The following is a 26,021-nucleotide window of genomic DNA, read 5'->3' as shown; positions in this document are numbered from 1 at the left end:
TCCTCTAGAAGCATCACCCACATCAATATCACTTCATGATTTTGTCACTTAACCCTGCAAGCAAAGGTTTACAAGACTGAAATACAGATTCATTTGTGCAGCCGAGTAACAGCAGGACTGGACAACCTTACAGATGATCAATCTCTGGATTATATGTAAAGCAATAACAGCATTCCATTGTCAGCATATTTAGTAGCCTATACTTCAGTAAGACAGGCTAATCAATAATGCAACTTTTTCGGACAAATCTGCTAACATACCAAGACCTCTGGTAGCTTGTAGCTGGAAGTCCTCTATAGATGGTGGTGGCACAGCAAAGAGCAGACCGAGGAGTCTGGGGTCTCCCACTCTCTCTGAGGCCTTGTTTTTGGTAACCCATGTCCGGACTCCAGTCGTTCACAGACGATGCTGGCCTGGAGGTCAGGCACATAGCTGTAGGTCTTTGGCACCTTCAGCACTTTGACAGTCCATCTCTCTGACTTCTTGTTGAACTGCCATCTATATGCATGTTGGAAAAGTGAAGAGGTTTTTAAGCAACACAATGAAAAGGAAAGGATGTGCATTAGGGGTGAAATTGATGTTTCTGAAGTTTTAGTCATAACGTTAGCCTAGTGAATGAGAATTTGAAATGTATTTCTCCAACTCCATGACATGGTAATTAAAAAAAATTTAAAAAAACACGAATTTATCGCCTACGGTGGGGCTTGCCTGTGAAGCATAAACCAGCTTTAACTTGTACTTGGCAAAGCACATTTAAATGGTTTTTAGTTGGAAATAATAGCAAAATGGATGCTGTTACAAAAGTAATGTTGGTGACTTTTTTAGAAAACAAGCAGCTCAGAGCTACTTTGTGCTGCAACAGCAGAATGAGAAAATGGGCATCATCCATGTAATTGATGTTTTAATTTATTAGCTGGAAGTCATTGTAAATATTGCTTTTATCATCAGTTTTTGACACGGGTTTCATGCTCTCCGCCCCCTAAACGTCACCTCTCCATAACTCTGGTATGAGAAAATCCCGACGTTCCCCACTGGTATTTGCCACTCTGTTGGGACGTTCACGTTCGCTCACTGCTGAGTTCCGACATTTCCAACAGCACTTGAAGGCAGCTTATCTCCCGACTCGTTATCAACATGGAAAGAAAAGGTAACGTACTCCAAAATGCTCAATATCGAAGACTCAATACACACGCTTTTAGTTATAGACATGTATCTGATAAATTGATTCTCAAAATGATTGTCAAGAACTCGTACTTGCTGATGAAAAGGAAAAGTGAACCATGCGCTTTGCTCTGTGTGAGCAACAGCATGCTAGAGCTAGCTAGCTGCTACACTAGCATCTGACAGTGAACAAGTCTGCGCCAAAACTTTTAGCCAACACAACAGCCTTAGAATGAAAACTTAGTTCTTGGGTCCTCAAAGCTACAAACTAAGCTTACCAGGACTTGACATGATACCGAACAACCCATTTGTAATAGTGGCAGTGAAAAGCAGTACTGTATGTATGCAGCGCGAATGCCAATATATAATGGGGCAGCACACCGCCAAGGCCGGCTTAAATTATTCCAAAGGCTTTCACTTCTGCTAACTTATCGTTACCTGCTAGCCAGTTAGCGTTGCTAATGTTAGCCAACACTACGACCTTCTTACACCTGCAGCCCTGGCCAGACCAAACATGAAATAGTTTTATTTTTCGTTAAAATAACGTAATAAAGTAGTTTGTTCAACAGTTTGGCGCTGGAAATACACTTGGTAGCTTTGGAACTGTGTTGGTGTTTCAACGACTTTATCTCTTTTTACTAGTACTTGCAATGCAGGCGAGGAAGAAGAGGACGAAGCCCAAAAAACCTGGCAAAAAGTAAGTTGATGATATGCATCTTCTGCTTGCTTTTATATCGCAGTCGATTTCCACCGAGCAGGAGATAAGAGTCTCATTCCCATTGATGTTAGTTGGCCTCATGTGCACTGCAGACCATGCAGGTACTGCTGATGGTCTTGTAGAGTTGCACTGAATCACCTGGCAGGAAACTTTGTTCCTTGTCATACATGATTTGACGTGATTATTGCCCAAATGATGGAACATGGAATAGTCCCACTTGAATTAACAAAATGCAAAAAGTGGGCCTGAGAAGCTGACTTGAAAAATCTTAGCCTATTGTTTAGTGTGTTTCTCTGACCATCGGTTCAGAGTGAGGCTGCTTCAGAGAGGCTGCAGTCCTCTTCATACCAAGGATTATCGTGTGTGTCTGGAACAGATGTCAATAGTGAGAAAGGAACATTAATGCTGTCTGCTATATCTTCTGATTATGCAAAAAACAATCTGTCCCTCAAACTTTTTTAAATTTAGTTTAGTTGAGCAGAAATGCTACGCTGAAAACTGACTGCTACTGTTAAGGGGTATGCTGTCTGCCTGGAAGAAATGTGTCGACTCAGGCTGTTCCATAGTACAAAATACACATCAGTGCATAAACAACTTAAAAGTGCACTAGAAAGGAAATGTAGAAGTTACAGTACACACACAGTAAAGATATACATTATGGTCATATTGTGGGTTATACATACATGTGCTAGCCTTATATTCCCAGTTCCATACAAGACAGGCCGCCCTTCCTCCCAGACTGAGGCTGTCCAGCCTGCTCAGTACATGGATTGTTGATTAACATAAAATTATTATGTTTCCTCTAGACCCAAATGGTATTCTTCAACACACCTATATACCCTGTTACTGTATAGAATTGGTAATTTTCTCAAAGGTCTAGTCTGTGTATTTCTCACACACATGCATGCAAACATGCACACAACACACACACAAAACCATAGCTTAGTTAACATGACGTTAGCTTTGTTTTATTTTTAATTAGATTTTTTAAATTAACGTTAATCTTGCATGTCCTGATTCTCTGCACTGTTATGATTTAGTCATTATATTGTACTATGTTCATAAGCCTCTGGCTTCTGTTTTGTACTTTATGTCTTTTCTTTTTTCTTTTCAGTTTCTATTGCTTTTATGTGTAAATAAAAAAAGGACAAGTGATTGATTGTGCCAAAATATAAAATTCTAGTGCTTATTATATTCGTATACTATTGGAATATCTGAGACAGGCCTATATTGGTTAGTTGCATTTTAACACATTAGAGGGTGAGGCTGTTGGAGTATGATGTAAGTTGTCATACTTGATCTATGTTATATGACAATAGTTCTGGTTGGTTGAAGTAGCAGGCTAAAGATAATTTTTTGACGTTCTTGCCTTTATAAGATAGTCTATAGTGAAGAGATACAGGAAAGATTGTGGGAAAGACAGAGAGTGGGGGGGTGACATGTGACAAAGGTCCCAGGCTGGATTCAAACACAGGACGTTGTGGTTACATGATATGCACCTTAGACCACTGAGTCACCAGGATGCCCCCTTTTCAGCGTTAAAAGCTACATTCCTATGGTAGCTTATTCATTCATTCATTTTCTCTACCCGCTTAATTCTCCTCAAGGTTGCACTGGCTGTTGGGGCCTATCCCAGCATACATAGGGGTGGAAGGCAGGGAAACACTCTGGACAGGTCGCCAGTCCATCACAGGACTAACACTGAGAGACAGACGCTCACATTCACATTCATAGCTGGGTAATTTAGAGTCTCCATTGGAAGGAAGCGTGGAGGACATGCGAACACGGGGAGAACAGACAAAAACTCTTCTCTTCTTTATTATTCATTTATTAGGCAACATGTTGGTTAGATGTAAAATAGTTTCGTTTTTTTCTTTTGATAAATTTATTGATCAATCAAAATAAATTAAGATCCAAGGCTGAAAATGTTGTCTGCAGGCTGTAGTGTTTCCATGTGTAAGGGTGCACTGTGTTCCAAGTATTAGACAACAGGGAGCAAGGTAGGTTTATTCAAAGCAAATCTATCTCAAGCTTGACTCTACACTACACACACACACAGACAGCCTCAAAGGAGTCATGCCAATTATTGATGAGCTTGTTGTCTTGATTAGCCCTCTTTCCTCCTTTCTGTACACACACACACTTTTGTTATCTTCCCTACTGCCCCTTAGTGGACGGGGCTCTGGGAACTTGTCTGCCTGCTAGGCTCTCAGTCAATTGTTGGTTAGTTTTAATGACTGACACTCAGAAGCAGGGACGGGCATTAGTCTAGCCCTATAGTAACGCTGATCTATTAACCATCTTGAACTCAACTAGACAACATTAAAATTGTGGCTCTTGGGGGTGGTTTTGGTTCAGCCCGGCCCCAAATAGAAGAACATTTGCCAGAGGTTGGTAACATTTCCATTCCTGCATAGAGGGTGACACATTGATATATTGGTTGTTGTTGGAGCATCATAAAACTGTGTTTGTAGTAGTGTAGTGTAGTAGTGTGTGTGTGTGTGTGTGTGTGTGTGTGTGTGGTTGAAAGAGAGAAGGAAGGGATCATGGTAGTTAGGGAGAGTGATTGTGCTGGGAACATGTAGTTCTGCCATCCCATTTTGGTGAAAGTGCCCGGTGTGGTTATGTGTCCATTGTCCAGGTGTGTGTGTTTGGTATACCTTTACCACTGGTAACCGATCTTGTTGCTACTGACTAGCTAGCCAGTGTGGCTGGCTAGTTAACAAGTGGCTACTGCAGCTGGTGAATTAAACAATGTTTAATCAGAAGAGGGACATTAAGGGCTCGGGCATTTATTTACTGACGGAAAGTTGAATGAAAGGGTTAGTCTTTTATTGTAGAAACTTGCACGCTAGTATTCACCATCAAATCTATACATTCAGCGCGGTGAATGGGCCTGGCTGTATGACTCGTGAAGTTGTCGAGGCTATTTATTTCGTGTTCATCGCTCCATTTCACTATTATTTAGAAGAATTTTATCGGTGTCTCATCGGAGGAACCTTTGCCGATGCATCTGTGCAAGGTCTATATCGGCCAATAATGTCGGCTCACAATACCTCCAACCCTTTTTTATCTCCACCCCCTCTGCAATATTTTTCTTTATGTGCTGCCACATTATTGCAATCACTACTAACAGTCTTGTTAGTTTCCTCCTCTCCCATTATCTGCCTTTTAGACAGCCACACCTCCATCCTCCTTTCCCCCTGTCTTAGGCCTACACTCTCCCTTCACCTTTTTCTGCTGCACTTTCCATTTTTCTCCTCCTGAGCCTACATAACTACACCTCTTCCCTCCTCTCTGCTCCCCTCGTCTCCGAATACGCACCCCATCTCCCTTCCTCTCTGCCTCCTTCCCAGTCTGCCTCCCTCTTTCTGTAACTCTTCTCTCTCTTTCTATCTCTCTCTATCTCTGTCTCTCTTGCCCTTGCACCGATCACGCTCCCTCCCTCCCACTCTCTTGTTTCAGTAGCTCTGTTGTGGTAGCTGTGCAGTGAGGAAGCAGCAGCCAGTGTTCAGTGGAAGAGTCAGAAGAGAGGGGAGCTGAGCACAGACCTTGTCCCAGAGCACAGCTGTCTTGGGCTAGCTTCGCTGAGCCCCCCTCTCTCCCTGCGCAGTCTGTTCTAGTGTGGGGTAACATAGCTTTAGCCTCGTGTCCACTGGGCCATGTGGCTGCTGGACTGGATCTTCTCTATCAACACAGCTGTGGTGAAGCTAGCCAGCGGTCTCAGGTGCAAGTGAGTGGCACACCAAATCTTGCGTGTGTGTGTGTGAGAGGGAGAGATTGACAGAGAGAGATGGAAGAGTGAGACTTTGCGTATGTCTGCCCTACTTGTTGGATATGTGGGTGGTTTAGAGTTTTTCAGGGCAGTGGTGGTTTCAGCAAGTGTTTGTGTGTGTGTTTGCCCGATGCCAGTTTACAGGGAGCTTGGCTGACTTATTGATGGGCCGATACATTTTTAATTAGGGAGCAGATGCTGACTGTCGTTGCTCCACTAGGTACCTGACTACCTGCCCGTGTGTCTTGCTTAGTGTGTGTGTGTGTGTGTGTGTGTGTGTGTGTGTGTGTGTGTGTGCGTGCGTGAGTGTGAGAGAGCTGGGGAACGAAAGATCGAGATTGATGATGTGCCTGGTGGATTTGGCAGCCAGCTCTTTGAAAGAGCTTATTGCCCTCCTCATTTTTATAACTTTATATCCAATATGCAGATTGCTCTTTTTCTCAATCCAAACCTAATTCTTCATTTTCCTCCTTTTTGTAAATCACTTGTTTCTGTAGCTTTTTGTGCCTTCAGTGTAAGGTCTGCATGTGCACCCAGGAGACTGAACATGGAATAGCCAGTGTTCCAGTGTATTTACAGCACTATTGTTCTGTTGTGTTTTGCCTTCATCTCTCCCAATCTCCCTGTTCTCTCCCAGCCATAACTGCAGTTCATTACATAACCATCACATCTTTTATCATTTTATCATCTGCAGCCCACTACAGCTCTGTGTCCCTTTATCTCTCCCTCTCTCTCTTGCTCTCTCCTCCCCCCGCAGGTTACCCATTACCCTTCTTTCCCAACAAATGCAATAAGTGGGGGCGGCAAAGTGGTTTTAGGCCATGGGGATACCGAGTTTTTAGCTGTAAGAGCGGGAAGAGGAGATTTGTTTTGTGAAGTGAGAGAACGACTGCAGTGGTTTAACTGGTGCAGTAAGCAAACACGGTTGATGGTGTCCTACTACATGCGCGCTCTCTTTCTCTCTTTTTCTCTGAGACTGACAGGTCATGCAATCTCTGCCTGGAGGCCCACTTTATACGATGTCTGGATTTAACATTAAACATTGTCTCCATGTAGACAACTTTCTCTCAAACAGTATTAACCTGTATAGCACTGCTCTTAATAGTGCACATTTTAGTTTATTTGAATTTACTAATCACATTAAGATGAAAATAGACACTGAGCTTGTTTTATGGACGTTTAGGGATGCAAAAAGCATCGTCTCTTCACAGAGACACTCGTATTGTTCCAGTCGCTGTTGGAGTCCTAAGGTGCAGGCGCTGCAGCATGCTCATTTACATTGTCAGTGCCTAGCACCTTCAGCCCTAATACAGTTACCTAGAGCTGCTGTTTCATTCTGCTGTCCAGGCATTTAGCATTGATTTTATTTGGAGGGAGGGGAAGAAGAGAGGATATAAACTTTGGCCACATTCCAGCCCAAAGAGCTCTTCCTTCGTCTGTACCCTTGTTTGTTTTGCTTCAGAGATCTGATAGGACTGGATGGGTGGAAACAGCAAGGCTAAGAGAAACCAGGGGATGCTGACACTCTCTGTCATGTCAGATCTGTGCACAGGAGTGAAGCAGGAAACGTCAAGTGGATGTGGTGTTGTATTAGATTGCAGTCTTTGTTGGCACAATCACTCTCACTCGCTTAAGAAAGGTCCATTGGGAAATCTGGCCCAGGCCACAGTGATCAATTAATAGGCTCTTTGTGTGCTTGACAGTTACATTATCAGTAGTTTTAAGTGTACAGAGCTGTATAGTTTGACCATTTTTGTTACATATGCAACCTAATATTAATCTGTGCAATAGGGAAGTTACATTTGTGAGCACTGCTGGGACCACAGTTGTCTTGGTGTGACTTCTTTTGTGCCAGCAATGACAAACTCTTGCTGGTTGTCTGCCTTATTTTAACCAAACTTCAGTTTTATTTTATTGTCTTTGGTGCTGTGTTTTATTAGACCCCTCAGTTTTCCACAGGAAAAAAAAATCTGATAAAGACCTGCATTCTATTTTCTGCAACGATTCATGGATATTTAAAATGGGCATAAATTGTTAGAAATTACCTAAAATATGCCATATCACTCAGCCTCTACATTGGGGTTTCAGAACAGGTGGCAGTGCTGCTGCAGGCGTCCTTATGCTTGTCAGACAGAAGAAGCTAGCAGCTTGCCTGTATGCAGTGAATTCACTAGCTAACAGAAGACCCATGTTAGTAGCACTTAAACTTTACTCACCTGTCCCCTTTCAGCTGCCATGGTTTTTGTTCACATTGTGCTCCGTCATAAAATTCATGCATTTTGGCATTTTGGAAATTGTACTGCACAATTTCAAGGATTGTCTTTTTTACTGTGCTGCAACATTTATTTCTGCTCTGCAATCTATTTTCCATAGGAGATTTTGGGATTGTGGAATCCTGGACGCAATCATACAATACAATCATAAATTTAAAACACCGAATAAAATTTACAATAAGCTTGTTTACTCATTTGGAATTTATTTCTATTTCTATCTTGTGCCCCTCTCCTTTATTAACAATTTCTTTTTGAAGAAATGTAATTAATTAGAAACACGTTGTATTATAATATTATGGTGTGAATGTTTTAATTTGGCAAAGAGCATAATGAGTCAGCGCATAGCAGCGCTCACATCCACTGATTGCCAAATGTTAATAAAACCTCTAATGAATTAAGCCATAAGAATTTGGGCTAAACTGATCAGTCAACCTCTTATGATTACAATATTTTTGCATCTAGTTGGAGGAATGTGGGGGATTTGATAATGTTATATGCCAAAAATGCAGTGCCTCCGCATCATCATAAACATAATTTACAAGGGCATGCAATTGGTTTTGGAAAAAATTGTGCATATAATTTTTGAGCCCTGCCCCCAGTTTCTACCAGTCCTCATGAATACGCAACAATGATCATGCATGACATCGATGGAGGAAGAGTTTCTGCTATGAGACATCAGTATATTCTAACAATGACATTTTATTTTTGTTATTATAAAACGTGTTTGACTGTAGACAGACTATATGTATTCCACTTTGCATACTTCAGCTTTGTAACTGAAATATGCTATGTATTTTATGCACAAGGATGTTTGTTTAGGTCTGTTTCAACACAGAGTTGAAAGCGGACAGAACATGGCTCACTCTCAGGTCTTTTTTTCCAAAGAGCTTTTTGTGTTTGTGTTTCCATTTGATTAGTAGAAAAGTTGGCAGAAGTCTGCCTTGGGAGGGTGTTTTTATTGATTGAGACTGTTGTCTTTCACCGGTTGTCGATAGGTGGTTTGTGTTATAGTATAAATGCACTTTTAAGTGTAATGCACTGTAATGCAAGTGTCTTAATCTTTGCAGTGCACCTTATTTGGTAAAATATGTCTAAACCACCTTTTTTAATGGTTAAAAAATGAATCAAAGGTATCCAAACTTATAGACAGACTTGATGTACAGAGCTAAAAGTAATCAAGATTAAATTATTTTAAGTAATCTTGATTAATTTGCTTACAGTAGAAATCAGCCTAATCATGCAGATTTGTACAGACAACATATTTTCATATTCATGTTCATTTCACTGGCAAAATTGGTCATATTTAATTGTAACTAGCATTAAAAAGGTCTTGACAAGACTCTTAGGTTTAACTTGCAGACAACCTTAAAGAGGTATGGCTGATGCCACTAAGATGCAAATTGGCATGATGTCATCTGTCCTTCTCGACAGGGGCACCGCCAAAGACCCGTTCTAAGGCCTGAGATGTGTTCAGGACTATTAACAAGGTCTTCAGTTTTGTCTGCATTTAGTTAAAGGGAATGTTGGGCCATCCAGTTCTAGATATCAGCTTGACAGCTATGTAATGGCGACAAATTACGGGGATAGTTTGAGCGATACAACTGAGCATTGTCAGTATAGCAGTGAAAGTGGATGCTATAGGCCGATAAGCTGACATATAATATGGCTAAGAGTTAACATAATTTATCAAAAATTGAGCCTTGAGGCTTACGTATGAAGTGCCCAATCCTCTCAGGACTTGCTTTGATTGAAAGCTTCCCCAACGTGCAACTTAAATTGTGGGTGAGGACCGATTTTCGATTCATTGCATGGCCGTAACAGTTAATAAATTTGAATTGATTTGAAAATGTAGTGATATTATGAAATAGTGAATTGTAATGCATCAAAACATGAGGCCAAGAATCCAATTTTAATTGTGGGTTCCCTGCTGATTGCTGCCCATGCATCTAGGGGTTCAGATTTTCATTAAGGTGGCACAGCAAACACTTAAGCAGGCCACCTAGCATTGCAAAAAACAACAACAACAAAGCCTACACAGGCAGAGGCATAATGGATGCAAAACAAACTGGCTCAACAGTATTGTTTCAATGAGAGAGATAGTGAAAGAGTGCTGGAATGGTAGAAGAACAAGATGGGGGTGATGAGGATGATGGACAGACGGAGAGGGGAAAGAGGACTGGTGTTGTTTTGGTCAGAGGAGGAGGAGGGGAACTGCTGTCGTCCCTCACCTGCAATGCAGTGCTGCGCTGCATCAGCCAATCATGTCCCAGCTCTCAGGGAAGGGGGAGGGGCCTGGGGTCTGACGACAGCCAAGGAGAGTTCTCGGTCAGAGACAGAGGGAGAGAGTTAATGTGAGAGAGAGAGAGAGGGAGAGAGTGAGCAGTGGTGCCCTGCGCTCCAGCACTCTGCCTCTGTGCTCAGCCTGCGGCAGAGCCTCTACATTTCTCCCTTTTTCTCTCCTTCTCTCTCCTCTTCCTCTCCTCGCTGCATTTGTCTTCTCCCACTCTTCTCCTTTCCATTCTCTTTCTCCCATCTTCTTCCCATTGCTTTCCCCCTTTTCACTCTGTTTGCCACCACCACTCCTCCGCAATCTCTGCTTTTCACTCATCAGCACTGATCCACCTCCTTTTCCACTCTACTTTTCACCCCCTATCCCCCTCTTTCCCCTGGTCCTCTGATCCTTCTTTTTCTCCTGGCGGATGGAGTGAGAGGGTCTCTAACACCTGCATTCTCTCCTCTCCTCTCTCTGTTACGTCCCATGGGCATCCGTGCTTCCTGCAGGTAAGAGCAGGGTGTGTGTGTGTGTGTGCGTGAATGTGACAACCACAGACAGTTCTAGGTGTCTTGAGATGGGTCACAGTGTCTTGAGTGTTGTAGAAGTCCTTGAAAAGTACCCTGATTTGTGTGTGCATGCTTGTCATGTCTGGTGATCAGAGACGGCATTGACATTGACCTGTCTCTTTCCAACTGTCGATTTACTGCAGTCAGAGAGAGAAAGACTTATATGCATGATCTTAAAGGTTGCTAAGACCTTTTTTTGTCAGGTGTGAATGCACCCAATGGTTCAAAGGACAAATGTCATTTTTATGTCATAAATATCTGGTACATATTTCTATATTTTTCACCGTTTTCTCTCATGTTGACGTTGTCCCTCTAACCTCCTCACCATTCTGTCCCCTTCTGTCCCTGTTGTTATCTGTAGTCCAAAGCGTGCACGTGTGTGTGTGTGTGTGTGTGTGTGTGAGAGAGAGAGGGAGAGAGCAAGCAAGAGGGAATGGGAATTTTTCACTTGAAGCACAAGTGAAGTATTAGTGGGTACAGAGAAAAGTCACTGAATTACCTGTTAAGTTTGTGTGTGTGTTGAGTAAGTTGTATGTAGTGTGTGCATGCAGTGTTGGTCCTGCCTTTGCCATGCAGTGTGTTGGCTGACAAAGTTCTCACGACTGCTAAGATTGCTTTAACCACAATCAGTCAGTCAGTGTCAGAGAAAGATTGGAGCACTTTATTGCTTGCCTGCTCTCTCTGTCACTCACTCATTCATACCCTCTCCATCTTTACACTCTCTTCCACTTTGCTTCTGCCTCTTCACTTAGCACTTAGTCTAACTAGGAACATATTGTTAATTCCTGAACAAAGACCAGGTCAGAATGGCTTTGGGTGACACATGGACATGTTCATCGTGCTACCTTGTTAACAGTTAATAGGGAACTGTAAAAGCAGAAACAAGAAATACCTACCACTTTTCACACCTAAAAACGGAAGAGGAATTTTGGGCTCTCCTCACTTTGATGCTCCTGTCAAAAATAGGGAGACCCAAACTGTTGATTTTGTTAAAGGCCTCACATCTCAAGGTTGAAAAACATTCAGAACAAATCAAACATTGTGAGTACGCCCACATCAGCGTAACCTTTTCTTTGAAGAGGTTGAATCAAATCTCACAGCAGATGGGGGTATGTGTAGAAGCAGAATCACAGGATGAATAATAATCAAAATCTTTTGGTCCGAGTTGCTGCCAAGGGTTTATTTTTTTTTATTTATTTTTTTTTTAAGTTACCTCCTACACATAAAAACCTTCCTTGAATGTAATGGCAAATGCTGATTAATTCTCTGGTGGACTTAAGCCTGTTTTTCATTTTGATGTGATTGTAAATATTACGCTTGTTGTCACAGAGCTTAAGGACCTAATTTATAATTTGGAATCCCCCCACGACCTCCTAGGCTATGACTTCAGCCCTATGTTGTAATTTTTTTTTTTTTATTATTTCTAGGAGCAATAAGACAAACAATTGGGTTGAGCAGGCAGCTGAACATATGCAGCTTTGTAAACACCTTTTTGCCAGGATGCATCCAAAGTGGTCCTGCTGCTCAGGCTCAAGCCAATGAATTGATTAGCCGGGCGTGCTAATCCTTGTGACTTAAACATTGTAAACAAATCACATCCAGTGAAGTCAAACTGAATTTGTTGCATGCACCAGAAAATTACAGATCTCAGAAACAATAAACCACAGTTACCAATAAACTATAAGTGTGGATGGCAAAGTGAGCTTCCTAGACCCTCCCGCAGCTTAACAGATAATGTGGGGCTTGCTTTTATTAGCTCCAAATCCTCCGGAGCCCCATCCACAAGCTTTTTACTTGACTAAGGTTTTACTTAATAACTTAAGCTAGGCTTCACTAAAACACAAAGCCCAAATACGCAACACACAGAGCGGCTGTGCTTTGTAAATGGCTTGGTGAAAAGAGTTTGCTTTGATAGATTCAAATCAGAGGTTTGTTGTATTCGACAGCTGTGGGTTTGTTTGAGGTCTCCATTTAGTAGTGAAAAAAAGAAGTTGTGTATGAAACATCTGTTTGCTGTGTGTGTGTGTGCATGCGCGCACACAGAACAGATTTTCTTGCTATAAGCTCTAGGCCATCCTTACCTCTACAGCATGCCATGATCAGCTAATTACCAACAGCACAACTCGTATAGTGGCTGCCAGTCTCAGACAGCCGCCTCTCCACAGTCTGGATACATAAAGCATCTTCAGATAGCAGTGCTGAGCTGTGAGTATTGGTCATGATGGAAAAGTCAACATGGAAAAAAAAAAAATCAACAATTATATAAATGCTATAGTTGGGATTGAGAGAGAGAGAGAGAGAGAGAATACTGATCCCATACACTGTCTATACATTGACAGAAAGTTATTTGTTTATTTAAAGTTCAAAAGACCATTAGCAACAGAATATTTCCCTTTTTTTCCTGCAACCAGTGAAAGAAAAATGAATTGTAATACATTGCATTGTGAAATTACGATTATTTCACTTGGAGCCCCAACAATAGATTTTTGCTCAATAATAACAGTATTTTTGCTTGTGAATGTGGATATAGTGGGCAGAGAGCGTGTCAGGTGCAGCCTCTTCTTCAGCACCATGGATAGCACCAGAGAGCACTTAAAATAATCAACTGAAATCACCTACTTTCTAGCAACAAACAAGTCAGTTCCTAAATGGACTAAAAACAAGAACAAGAGAATGATGCGGGAGAATAATTTGACTCTATCTTGTGTGTGTGTGTGTCCTGCATGGTATGCATGTTTTTTTGTTGACTGACTTGGGGACTGAGCAGTGTTCTCTAGTAATACGTTTCTGCAGCTGGATCAGTAGAACTAACCTCTCCCTGCTGGTTGTAGTGGCATGCTGCTCTTTCACCAGCTGGTGGCCTTTGTTTCAGTCAGCTGATTTTATTTCCACCTTGAATCCCTATGTAGGCTTTTTATTAAAACACACATGGTCTGTGTTACTCTCCAGTGAGCTGTCCTATATGGATAACCGGAGAATTGGATTTTAATAATTTATTCCACTATGTTCAGATTCACACAACACAGCCTATTCATTTAAGCATTGCGGAATCACCATTAGTTATTCAACAATACAATTAATGTTTAATGATATTAGGTCTTGGTCGAAGGACTCTAATACTTTTTTGGTTGTGTGGTGATGTTTCAACCTGGACTTCCATTTACATTGCTTAGAGCCACAGTAGGTAAGTTTGAAGGAAAACAGGAAGAAGAATGCACTTAGCCCTCCTCTCCCCTCCCTCCTCTACCCACCCAGTCACCAGCTACATGCCGACTGACAACATGGAGCAAAGCCCTCCTGCTCTAAACTTTACCTCAACTGGTCAAAGACCCCAATCACATAATCTATTTTGAAAGCAAGTAGCAGAGCAAATAGCGCTATCAATATTGCCGAGATTCTGACATATTATCTCACTTATTTATGTTTATAAAAACCTATGTTTTAATTGTACAGTTTCTCTTTATGTATAGTGGCTAGGGTTGTCACAATGCTGCAGTTTTACCTTAATGATACTTTACCAACCAAAGTATCACAGTACCATGCCAAAGATTAGGTTATCAACTTTGTTGTCATGATATTCTTCAAAATTTGGACAAGAGGGTGCATCTTTTGTAGATATATTGATGCTATCTAAAAGCTTTCCTCCAGTTTCATATTGGTACCATTGGTGTTGTAAGGTAGAACAGTAGTTGGCAGTATTAAAGTATTGTGTAACCCTAATGTTTACTATTGCTATACTTTGGGAGTTCATCAGGTGTTATAATGAAATCCTACTATCCTTCAGTCCAGTGTTTGCCCTTGTAGTACAAGCAGACTAGCTGGTTTTTGTCTCAACAGCTAAAATGACCTTGGAATCTCAAGTGAAGAGAGGGAGGGAGGAGGGAAAGATGTATGAGGACAGGCAGAGTTGAAAATGTCCAGCTCTGCAGCAGCTCTACTAACCAGGACACTTAGCTGTGCTGATCCACTTTTACACTGCACTGTTTCTTTGTCCTTTGTCTGTGTTTGCATGTGCATACACCTGCAGTGCATCATGGAAGTGTTTTCCACAAACAAGTAGCTCACAAGGGGTGTGTGGGGGAATGCTTCCCCGGGGAAATGTTTTTGACAAACAAACTGTATTTGGTGTTTTTACATGACTTCTGACACCCTGATTCCATTTTAAAATACAGATCTGAATTAATGAGTTTAATGTGTGTACCTTCAAAAACTTTGTATGCAGTTTATCTTTTAGATTAGTTACGATTTATGATGTTGAGCATCGGTGTATAGTTTTGAGTAGAAACAGAATATACTGTAGCTACAGTATGCTTTTAGTATATTTTAGTTATTGATTATGATTTGCATAGTATCTCTGGACTACTTTCTAAGAAAGCACAAAACAAATAACCTAATGGACAAAGTTCATCCACTAGGCCTATATTTAACCCACTGCATTTATTTATTAATAATAATAATAATAATAATAATAACCACCAAACAAAAAACAAAATGGGCCAAGAAACACAAGGCACATTGCCAATAGCTGCTTTTTAACAGTGTTTTAGGGTAGATGGGCAAATTTACATATCTCTGACAACTAAAAAGTGTGAATTTACTGTCTAGCACACTCTTACACACATAGAAGCAGTTGGAGCATGGAATTGCAATTTTATTTTATTTTATTTTTTTATCCACCCCTACTAGCCAGTGAGAAGAAATTTTTGTCCAAGGAGTGTGCAGTTTATTTCAGGGTATGAATTCCTTAAAACTGTAAAAAATTCAGACCGTTATCTCTCGCTGCCACTTGTGTGACATTGCCTAGTGCAGCTTTAACTGTTCAAGGCTGAATTGAGTCTTGAGAAATGACTATGGTACTTTATCATGTCTTGTAGAACTTACTAGTCTGCAGTTACTAAGAGGTGTTGAAACACTTTTCCAGCCTCTATAACTCATCCAGAATGCTGCAGCCCGCCTCCTGTTCAGTCTCCCCAAATTTTCGGATATCACTCCCCTCCTACACTCCCTCCACCAGCTGCCCATGGTCATTGAATCAAATTCAAAACCCCAGTGCTGGCGAACAAGGCTGTGAAGGGATCTGCATCCCCATATACCTCCTCGGTCTAGTCCCACACACCAGACTGTGTGGGACTCTGTGTTCTGCCACTGCCGGTCGCTGGACTCTTCCTTTCCTACTCCAGCCTGATCATCATTTCACTCGGTCTCGACTCTTCTCCCTCCTGGTTTCCTAATGGTAGAACAGGTGACCTTACCGCTCCTGGCAGAAACATCTTCCACTATAGACTGAAAATTCATGTTTTTAAGAAATACCTCACATCACCCTCTTCCCACTGAATGATCGCACCTCTCTACTCACTCTACTTACTCTCTTTAAAAAACATCCCATCTGTCTTTTTCTACTGCAGCACTCATAAGTCGCTCTGGATAAGAGCATAAGCTGAGTGCCTTGAATGTAAATGAAGCAAGGCCACCTCTTGATGGAAAAATGCCTTGCCTGTGAATATGACATATTATGGGGAAGCACATTCTCACCAAGTGTCAACTCTGTCATCTCAATGTCTCTTTCTGTCTCTTTGTCTCTGGTCGCTCCATCTCACAACTTCTTTCATCCCCCCTTTGTCGCCCTTCCTCCCTCTGCCCATCCCATCTTCTTCCTTTCTCCCACACACCTCTGTCTGCCTTTCTCTCCTATTTTCTCCCTTTCTCTCCACCCTTGCCATCCCTCTCTCTCTCCCCCACTCATCAGACCAGAGCCTCATGGTCGTGGAGGCGGCTCTCAGCCTGGCCAGGCAGACTCTCCCCTCCCAGAGCAGGATGAGGAGATCCTGGGCTCTGATGACGAAGAGCAGGAGGACCCCAACGACTACTGCAGGGGTAGGATCTCTCTCGCTCTTGGTCTGTCTTCAGATATCAAATGTGTTTGTACATACCAGCGTCCAACAGAAATACTGGTGCTTCGACATTTATAGTTCAGTATCAGAATTGCCATATACTGTATTTTAGTGATAATACACAGATGAAGAAAGTTTTTACTTGAAATTTAATTTGGAGATAGGGTTAGCAATTTTTGCGAAACCCCAGCGTGTATATTTATATGTGTGTGTGTTTGAAAATTGTAGTCTATGATGATAGTATGGCAAGTATCGCTAACTTGGTGGCCGACTAGGCGTCATAGTGTTTTTTTTGTCAAAATTACTCCCTGAAAGCCAAATATGAGGATTGCTTTTCAATGATGTTGATAAATTTCATCAAAATTGGTTATCAAAATTGGTTTTGGACTAAAAACACACAATATCAAAGACCACTGGTGGTAAGTGTGTCTGCGTGTATTCATGTGTCTGTTTTTGGTCAGGTGGATATCACCATGTGAAGATCGGAGACCTGTTCAGCGGGAGGTACCATGTGATCCGTAAGCTGGGCTGGGGACACTTCTCCACTGTGTGGCTGGCCTGGGACATCCAGTAAGTTGACTCCCCAAATGGAGCTGTGTGGAACTTACAGGGTTTTGGTCTTGCTGTGGTTAAATTCCAGCTATCTAGCAGGAGCCTGTAAAAGTTGTTGCCAGTTAAACATGAGAAGATTTCAGCAAGCCACTAGGTAGCAGATAAGTGTCCATTCTCAATACCATAAAACTTCCAATAAAGACCGGGACCCAAATAGCATAAATAATCTAACAATTGCCAGGGAATATAATGCGTAAATCCATAAATAAATAAATAAAAGTCTAAATCCATTCATATTCATAGCCTAAAATAACATTCAAATTGCTAAAATGTCAGAAAATATATAACTAAAAAGAGACAATGCAACGTGACATCTTGTTGCCATGGATACAGGTACCTGGCACAAAAGCCTTGAAATTCATTATACAACTGTGTAGATTGCTATACAGCATCACTCCTGTTTGTTAGTTAATAAATGTCAGAGAGGTTTTTTTAATTCACTTTTTCAGTAAAGGCCTTGGCCATTATAATTATCCTTACACATTATCCTTGCATGTTTGAAAATTGCCCATGTGTGATAAATTGAATTAATATATGTGTGTATTTTTCAGGGGGAAGCGCTTTGTGGCCATGAAGGTGGTGAAGAGCGCTGAGCACTACACAGAGACGGCCCTGGATGAGATCAAATTGCTTAAATCTGTAAGGCACACAGTGATCATGACATGGATATCGATAAGATTTTCAAACTTGGTTATACTCCAGTGTCCTGCAATCTTTTCATACAACCCACTGTATGTCCTGCTGTGCGTTTTGTGTTTTCCAGGTGAGAAACACGGATCCCAGTGACCCCAGCAGAGAGAAAGTGGTGCAGCTTCTAGATGACTTCAAGATTTCTGGCATGAACGGCACCCGTATCCTCTGCTGAGAAAGAGACTTCTTGTTAAGCAGTAACTGTTCATGTCACTTTAATCTGATGCTCCCTGTTTTGCTATTATATGTGCTGCTGCTTTACATATTTAATGAGACTGATTGTTTACCAAGTGAACTAAGCTAATTTAGAGTGGGCAATGGCATCTGTTTGTGCTGTACTGAAAACGTACCAAACAGTGACCTTAATAAAGGTGTATACTGACCAATTTTATCAGTTCTACCCCTAGCGAACAGGACGGAAAGCTTGCAAGAGCTGTCATGCCCCGTCACTCTGTGAAGGAAGTGAACAATGGAACAACGGCGAGTTAATAGCTTGGCGTTTAGCTTCCATTTTCTCTTCCCTCCTGTTGCCGTCTCCATTAGATGGCTTGGACATACTGATTATACTCATCCCAAACCAAATGGCTACTTCAAAGTGTTTAACATCCAATGATAAGACTGCATTGCCTCAGGCTAGACATTTAAAGTAGCTCATCCTTGTTACTATGCTAGGAGGCTACATTTTGTCTGGCATTAATTTGAATGACGAGCACAGTTATTAAGCCAAAGTTTTACTGAATTATAAAGTTCTACTGCAGACAGTGCTGGTCATTGCTATTTTGGACCTTAAATCTGCCGCAGTTTTTGTTCACACTCGCACCCTCCTCCTCTATCAGTAGTTCACAGATGTTCCTCTGACGTTTGGCTAGCTGTGTGTATTGGCACATCTTAAAGTGTGACAGGACCTCATGCTGTGACACTCGCTCCATCCCTCTCTCTCCCCCTGCATCCAGCCTACAGCTGTGTGTTCAGGCAGCATGCCCAGACATCCCTGGGAAGTCTTCTGAGTCACTTTAGCGGAGGCATGTGTGTGTGCGCTTATGTATATTGGATGTTTGTTAAGGGCTCAAATCATGGAAAACTTTGAAAAGTCATGGAATTTGAAATATGTGCCTGGAAAAGTTATAGACAATGATCCATTTCCAAAATCCTTTGGAAAGGTCATTGAGATTATTTCATCTTTTTTTATCAAGTAATCTAATAGTCAGGGTCAAGTTTGGCTGCTAGTAAATCTATAATGGATAATGCACACAAGACTTGGTACATTGAAATCAGCTGTCCATCAAAAAACATGGAAAAGTTATGGCATATGATTAACAAATATGTGTAGGAATGTTTGTGTGTATATGTGTGTGCATTTTCTGTTTTATTGGCTTTCATTGGTCCAGGAAACGTAAGGTGTAAGTAAAGAAAAGCATAACATTCATTTAATTCATCAGTTTCATCAGCACAGGGAGTGAATTAAGCTCAACATCTATTTTGGGTGTCCTTGACCCAGTGCCTATCCATCTGTGGATAGCCAGGGTGAAAGCCATCTGAGAAATCCTACTCTATTAGTCCTTGACCTTGCATCTCCCCAGATGTGTGCATGGTGTTTGAGGTGCTGGGCCACCACCTGCTGAAGTGGATCATCAAGTCCAATTATCAAGGCCTGCCCCTGCCCTGTGTTAAGAGCATCATACGACAGGTACATCTGCACAGTTCATTTTAAAATATAGCTTTTTGGATTTAATATATTAATCACACAGAAGGGAAATTCTCTTTTCACTCTTTTCGTTCTATCTGACCTGATAAAGTAATGTACATAAGTCAAAGAAGCACAACATCTTTCAGCTTTACAAATGAGATACTGTATGTGTAAATACACTTCAACAGTGTCATGACCTGTAGACCCGAGTCAGTTATTCAATGGACAGCACTGGCAGCATTCCCCATCTTTTTTTCTTTTGTAAATCATTGTCTCTGTAGGTGCTGCAGTGCCATTTGCAAAGATATTAAGCTAGCGATCATCCTTCACACTCTCTCTGCTCTGTGGTTCTGCTGTGCTGTAGGTCCTACAGGGTTTGGACTACCTCCACACCAAGTGTAAGATCATCCACACAGACATCAAACCAGAGAACATCCTTCTGACTGTCAATGAACCCTACATCAAGAAGATGGCTGCAGAAGCTACCCAGTGGCAGAGGACTGGTGCTGCGCCTCCCTCCGGTTCTGCAGGTCACAACCTTTCTGTCTCTCTTGTGGTTTGATTGGCATGTTACTGATCTAGAAGGTTTTCTTTGCTACTTAGATATGTCAGCAGGTCCAGTCCCTTTCAGTGTTTGATTGATGTGTTTCTTACCTGGTGGTTGGCTACTCAAATGTGATCAGTGATGGGTCCTTTAATGAATAAATGCTTTCCACTGGAGTTAATCTTAAGATTGCACTGTCAAGGGGCACAAAACTGTTGCAAAGTTGCAAAAAGATTATTTTCCAGCTGTATGCCATAATGCTCAGAAAACTTGGATGATTGGGACTTTAAACCATGGGGAAGTTTCTAATAAAAGAGAAGCACGTAGCTGTGTGTCAGTGTGAGTCACCAGTGGATTGGTTATGGAAATTACCAGCTCGCTCAGAGGAGTGTGTGACTCCCACTGAGCCTGGTGCTGCTGCAGAGACTGTGTATTAGTACAGCTGGGTGTGAATCAACTCAGCCACCCTGAACAGAATACTAATTATAGAGAGAGGTGCTGGATATGTCACATATGTCGCCGATAAATGTGGAATGTAATCCTCTGATTTTCCTATTTCTTACAGTGAGCACAGCCCCAGCACCCAAACCAGTAAGTCTTATTATTTTACCAGCTCTAGTGATATGAGCACTATGTCCATATTAGATTTAAGTTAGATGGCCTCAGTGTTGTGTCAAACTCACAATGTTCGTCTCCCCCATCTCTCTCTCCTCCCATCCTGCTTTCCCCAGATGGCCAAGATGTCCAAGAACAAGAAGAAGAAGATGAAGAAGAAGCAGAAGAAGCAGGCGGAGCTGCTTGAGAAGAGGATCCAGGAGATGGAGGGAGGAGCAACACCGGAGGGAGGGGAGGAGGAGGATGACGAAGAGACGACAGAGACCACAGAAGACACCCCCTCTTCAGCCACCCTCTCCACGTCTGCTACACTGCAAGACATCGTTAACCATGCCATCACAGGTGATTGACTGGCTGGATCCGTAGTTAAATAGTTGGATGGAGCCTTAGTTAAATATTATCTCTGATTCAGATGGAGGACAGTGGATGGACTGTCAGCACAGACAGCTGGCTCTGTTCCACTCTTAGAAATATCTTCTTTCCCACTTTCCCATAGACTCGTCCCCTGAGGACCAGCCCCAGCAGAGGCCACAGGGAGAGGAACGGAGGGAGGATGAGGCAGAGGAAGAGAACGGGATGGAAGTGAACTGCAACGGCCTCGCCTCCACCCCACCGAGCGAGGACAGCCCGGAGAGCCAGGTACATGGGACCAAGCAGTATACAGAGCAGCAGGAAGACCAACAGAATGCCAACCAACCAGAAGACAACACTGAGAACCACAAAGCATTAGATAACAAGCAAGACCATGAGAGCTGCAACGGGACACCCGGGGACCCCCACCTTGACCCGCAGCAGCTCCCTGCTTCTCTCTGCCCCGACTCTGTCACTATAGAGCTAAGGGAGGGAGACAAGGAGGAGAAGAAGGAGGAGGAGATGGACACGCAAGGAGAGACCAGAGGAGGGGATGAAGAAGACCAGAATGGTTAGTGAGAGAGGGAAGGATGACGCTTAACTAGTGCATGACTTGTACTTAATATTTGAAGGCTAATGTTGATTCCAAGTAGTCAGGCCACCACATCTTCCCAGAACCTCTGCAGTCTAAGGCTGGAGACACAGCAGAAGCCTTTAGAAAACACTTTGCATCACACATAACAATGGATTTCACAAATTGTTTTGTCTCTCATTGGTAAATATGCTCACACTCATTGGCTGTTGTCGGGATGTTGTCTCATTGCCGATTGTCGGAAAAGCCAAATATGGTGTTAATCGGCCTGGTAATCCTCTAGTGTGTCCTGAGCTTTACTCTTTCATGGGCTTCTCCCATGCTGTCTAATTTTTTTTTGGTCATTCCTCCCCTGCTTTTTCACCTCCCATCCTCTTCTCTCTCCATCTCCTCTCCCATCTCTTCCTCTCTTTAACAGGAGCATCAGGCAACCTGTTGGTGAATCCCCTGGAACCTGTGAATGCTGACAAACTCCAGGTTAAGATTGCTGACCTGGGCAATGCCTGCTGGGTGGTGAGTGCAGACATCACTCTGACACTTTATTCATTAGGGCACAAATATGTGTTGGCACGTTTTTGCTAAAAAAAAGGACTCTCATCAGGGCCTATCTAAAGTTGGAAGTTTTGTCCTATGTCAAGTTTTCTTCTGGATTAAGTCTGGTCTTTTGAATGTCGAAAACCCAGATCGAACAATGTCAGTTAAAGCAGCAGCTTTCTTTTAAGCAGCTGCTCCATTCTTGCACTTTCTTTGTTACTTTATTACATTTGTGATCTCTCCCTCCTTCCTCCAGCACAAGCATTTCACAGACGACATCCAAACACGACAGTATCGCTCTCTGGAGGTGCTGATGGGAGCCGGCTACAGCACGCCAGCAGACATCTGGAGCACGGCGTGCATGGTAGGGTACACACACACACACACACACAGACACGCACACACGCACACGCGCACACACACACACGCAGCCAAGAGCAGTCATCACCAGTGAAGGGCTGGAGAAGGTTGCATCTAACATTTTAGGATTATGAAGGATCATGACATGGACACAAACACACACTCTCTCAAACAAAGGAAAACAAAGCAAGTAAGTGAAGGTTTGCTAAGTTGACATTAACCACACTGTTGGACTTGTAATTGATTGAGTTGATTCATTACCTGTTGTCACAGTTTGGTCATGTGTGCTTGTTTCCTCAGGCCTTTGAGCTTGCTACTGGTGACTATCTGTTTGAACCCCATTCTGGAGAAGACTACTCCAGAGATGAAGGTTGGTGTCAGAAAACCAGATTTTTCAAATCAGCTATGACAATGAATTGTGACAATTATTGCAATGTGCAATTTAATTTATAGGCCAAAAATTGGTCTCAGCACCAGCATACTATGTTTAGGAGTTCATTTTGAGCACCCCTCACTAATTGTAGCCTCTTGTGATTTGGAAATTGAAGTAGTTCATATTGCGATTTTCAATTTTTGTTTTGGATTAATGCAGCTCTAATGGAGACTTTGATTGCCTTTGCAGGAGAAACTGCAGTTAAATTTCAGTTCATCCAAACAGATTGTTCAGGCCATCAGAATTAAGTTATTGTTTTCCCTAGTCCAGTAAGACTAAACTAGACAACACAATTAACCTTTTCCCCCTTGTCACAATATAATTTGCAGGAATGATGAAATAAGATTATCAGGTGACTTCCCAAGAAGTTAAAGGGTTGTCACATGTTGAATTTAGAAAATGTGGTCAAAGCTCAAAGTTTACAGCTAGGTAAACTCGACAGAACCTGGCCACTCATTCAATTAATAGCAAAGAAATTATCTTATAATGCACTGCACTGCATTATAAGATACTTTTGGTTTATATCTCTTAGCGGTGATGTAGAAGGGACTGAATTCTCCAATTTCCCCCATCATTGAAATGGTTCTATCTAACTTATTGCTCTTCTTGTTTCTCTTTCTCTCTGTAGACCACATAGCGTTGATCATTGAACTGCTCGGTAAAGTTCCCAGGAAGCTGATTTTGGCAGGCAAATACTCAAAGGAGTTTTTCACCAAGAAAGGTAAACACACCCGCCCTGACACCAGCTGTTTCTGCCACTTAGTCCAACGCAACCTTTGAATATACTCAGGTGTTTCTGCAGAAGTTACTATTTTAGACCAAGCACCTGACGGCTCAAGGGAACAGCCATCTGTTCAGTTTGAGGACAGAACTTACTAAATAAATTGTGTTTAGTTATGGAAAGTTATTGGTGGTGGTTTGGATTTATTCAATTATTAAAAATATTGTTATACTAAATAATTTAATATTAAAAATCCAGTATTTTAATTTAGCAATATTTGATATTTTTAATATTTGATTTTTAATTTGAAGACTGAAAAGCATATACAAAAGAAGTACTGTATTTTCACCACCTCCACTCTGTCTTCATCTCTCTCTCAGGCGAGCTGCGTCACATCACCAAGCTGAAGCCGTGGGGTCTGTTCGAGGTGCTGGTGGAGAAGTACGAGTGGTCCAAGGAGGAGGCTGACTGCTTCAGCAGCTTCTTGCTGCCCATGCTGGACCTGGTGCCTGAGAAGAGGACCACCGCTGCCCAGTGCCTGTCCCATCCTTGGCTCGCCTCCTAGAGGCCGCCCATGTGCACCGCGACCCATGATGTGAAGGGATGATGTAGGTTTGAAGGTCCTGGACTTGAAAAACAGAAATGTAAACAAACAGACATGTCTGCAAGAGCCAGTGGCTGCATCGTGCCTGCATCCTCCTGTCATGGCTCTCAGAGGCTACCTACCCACACACACACACACGCACACGCACACACACACACACACACACACATACACTTGCATACATACATATAATAAAAGAGAGACTGCTGCTGAGTCTGTATCCTGGTTATGGATTACACTGGTCATAGAAGGAACCCAAGGTCTGCTCGATTAGATCTATCTCTATTTATGGCTCTTTTTTTTTCTTTTTTTACTGGCTGCGTAGGACTTGAGTTATCTGACCTTCTCTCTTTGATATTTCTTTTCTCTTTTTTTATCTCACTCAAGCTCTTTCTCTCCAGAGCACTATTTTCTTTCTTCTGGTACTTTCAGATATTATTAATGGATTCTGTCAGATTTAAAAGGAAGTCATGCTTGTGTACAAATGGAGAAGACGGGAATTCCCATGCAAACCACATGTTTTTAGATGCTTGGTAAACCAAATCTATTTTGTATTTTTGTCAGTCATGTTAGCCATGCCAACTTTTACGCTTTTGGCTGTCTCTGCTGTCAAATGTCCGCAAAGTGCTAAGAATTAATAACTGTGTAATGCTAACGGGCATGAAGAGAGACTAGTAACATTGTTAGTAAGTTAGCTTTATCCCGCAAGTACACAACATGGCCCATGTATATCTACGTTGACAGAACACGTGCACATTTGTAGGCAGGCAGAACTACAGGAGTGGGGAGGCCAGCAAGAGGAAGAGGAGGTTTTCAACAACAATGTTCAGTATTATTTAAGTGAGGGGAGAGACTCGTTAATCAGAAACCATGCTCTGCTCTTTAGAGGAACCAAACTGTGGAATCTCAGAATTTTTGGTATTATTTTCAGTGTTTCAATGTTGTCTTTAAAAAAGCACTTAGTACAATGTGATGTGAACGACATCCTGATTTCCTCTCTTTTTCATGCATGCAGTCTGCAGATGACAACTAAATGCTGCCGGATACACGTTTCATACCTGGATCACTTTTTTAAAATATCATTACTTTTTGCCTGTGACGAATGGCTTGATATATCATTTTCCACACTACCAGTCAGATGAAATCATATCTGGATCCATACCCAGTTTGTACTGTACATACAGTGTACCAAAGAGTTGGCCTTTGCTCTCTCCCTCTCTGCAACATAAGCTTTGTACAGTTTCTAGACGGGACTGTCAGTAGTACATTGGAGGAACAACTTTGCCAAGCTGAAGGTTTGAAGATTTTTTACACTTTTTGGAGATGCCTTGAAAAACGTTTGGGTGAGTTCTGATTGTATGAAAGTTGTAGCTTCATTTAAAGCTTATTTTCATAGCGTTGCCCCTGTGCAGTGAGGTGTTAGAACTGCATTTGAAAAGAATGGGTTGTACTAATACTAATGCTGTAATATTGCTTTGAATCGCCCCCAAATCCACTTTGCTTGCTATTTTTCTACAAGGTCCCCTCTCCTTTTCTGTCCATGTCTCCCCTCTTCATCTGATTGTTCAAAAAATCTTTTTCTGTAGGTAATAAGAATAAACATTTTCAAAATGTGACTG

At 42.0% G+C, this 26,021-nt stretch overlaps 1 protein-coding gene across 1 annotated transcript; it reads left to right on the top strand.

Annotated features, from left to right (window-relative positions):
• Window positions 1–1,110: 1,110 nt before the first annotated feature.
• srpk1b (SRSF protein kinase 1b) lies at window positions 1,111–26,015 on the top strand. Its single transcript, XM_071894519.2, has 16 exons — window positions 1,111–1,147; window positions 1,804–1,858; window positions 16,515–16,642; window positions 17,121–17,229; window positions 17,823–17,910; window positions 18,035–18,122; window positions 19,542–19,648; window positions 20,013–20,178; window positions 20,758–20,783; window positions 20,924–21,149; window positions 21,304–21,729; window positions 22,169–22,263; window positions 22,541–22,648; window positions 22,945–23,014; window positions 23,706–23,798; window positions 24,179–26,015. The coding sequence occupies exons 1-16, from the start codon at window positions 1,135–1,137 to the stop codon at window positions 24,361–24,363; spliced, it is 1,983 nt and encodes a 660-aa protein (XP_071750620.1). The 5' UTR covers window positions 1,111–1,134; the 3' UTR covers window positions 24,364–26,015.
• The last annotated feature ends 6 nt before the right edge of the window (window positions 26,016–26,021 follow it).

This window comes from Centroberyx gerrardi, chromosome 5 (assembly GCF_048128805.1).
Source record: "Centroberyx gerrardi isolate f3 chromosome 5, fCenGer3.hap1.cur.20231027, whole genome shotgun sequence".
Taxonomy (NCBI): domain Eukaryota; kingdom Metazoa; phylum Chordata; class Actinopteri; order Beryciformes; family Berycidae; genus Centroberyx; species Centroberyx gerrardi.
This window is presented reverse-complemented; position numbering and strand designations above follow the sequence as displayed.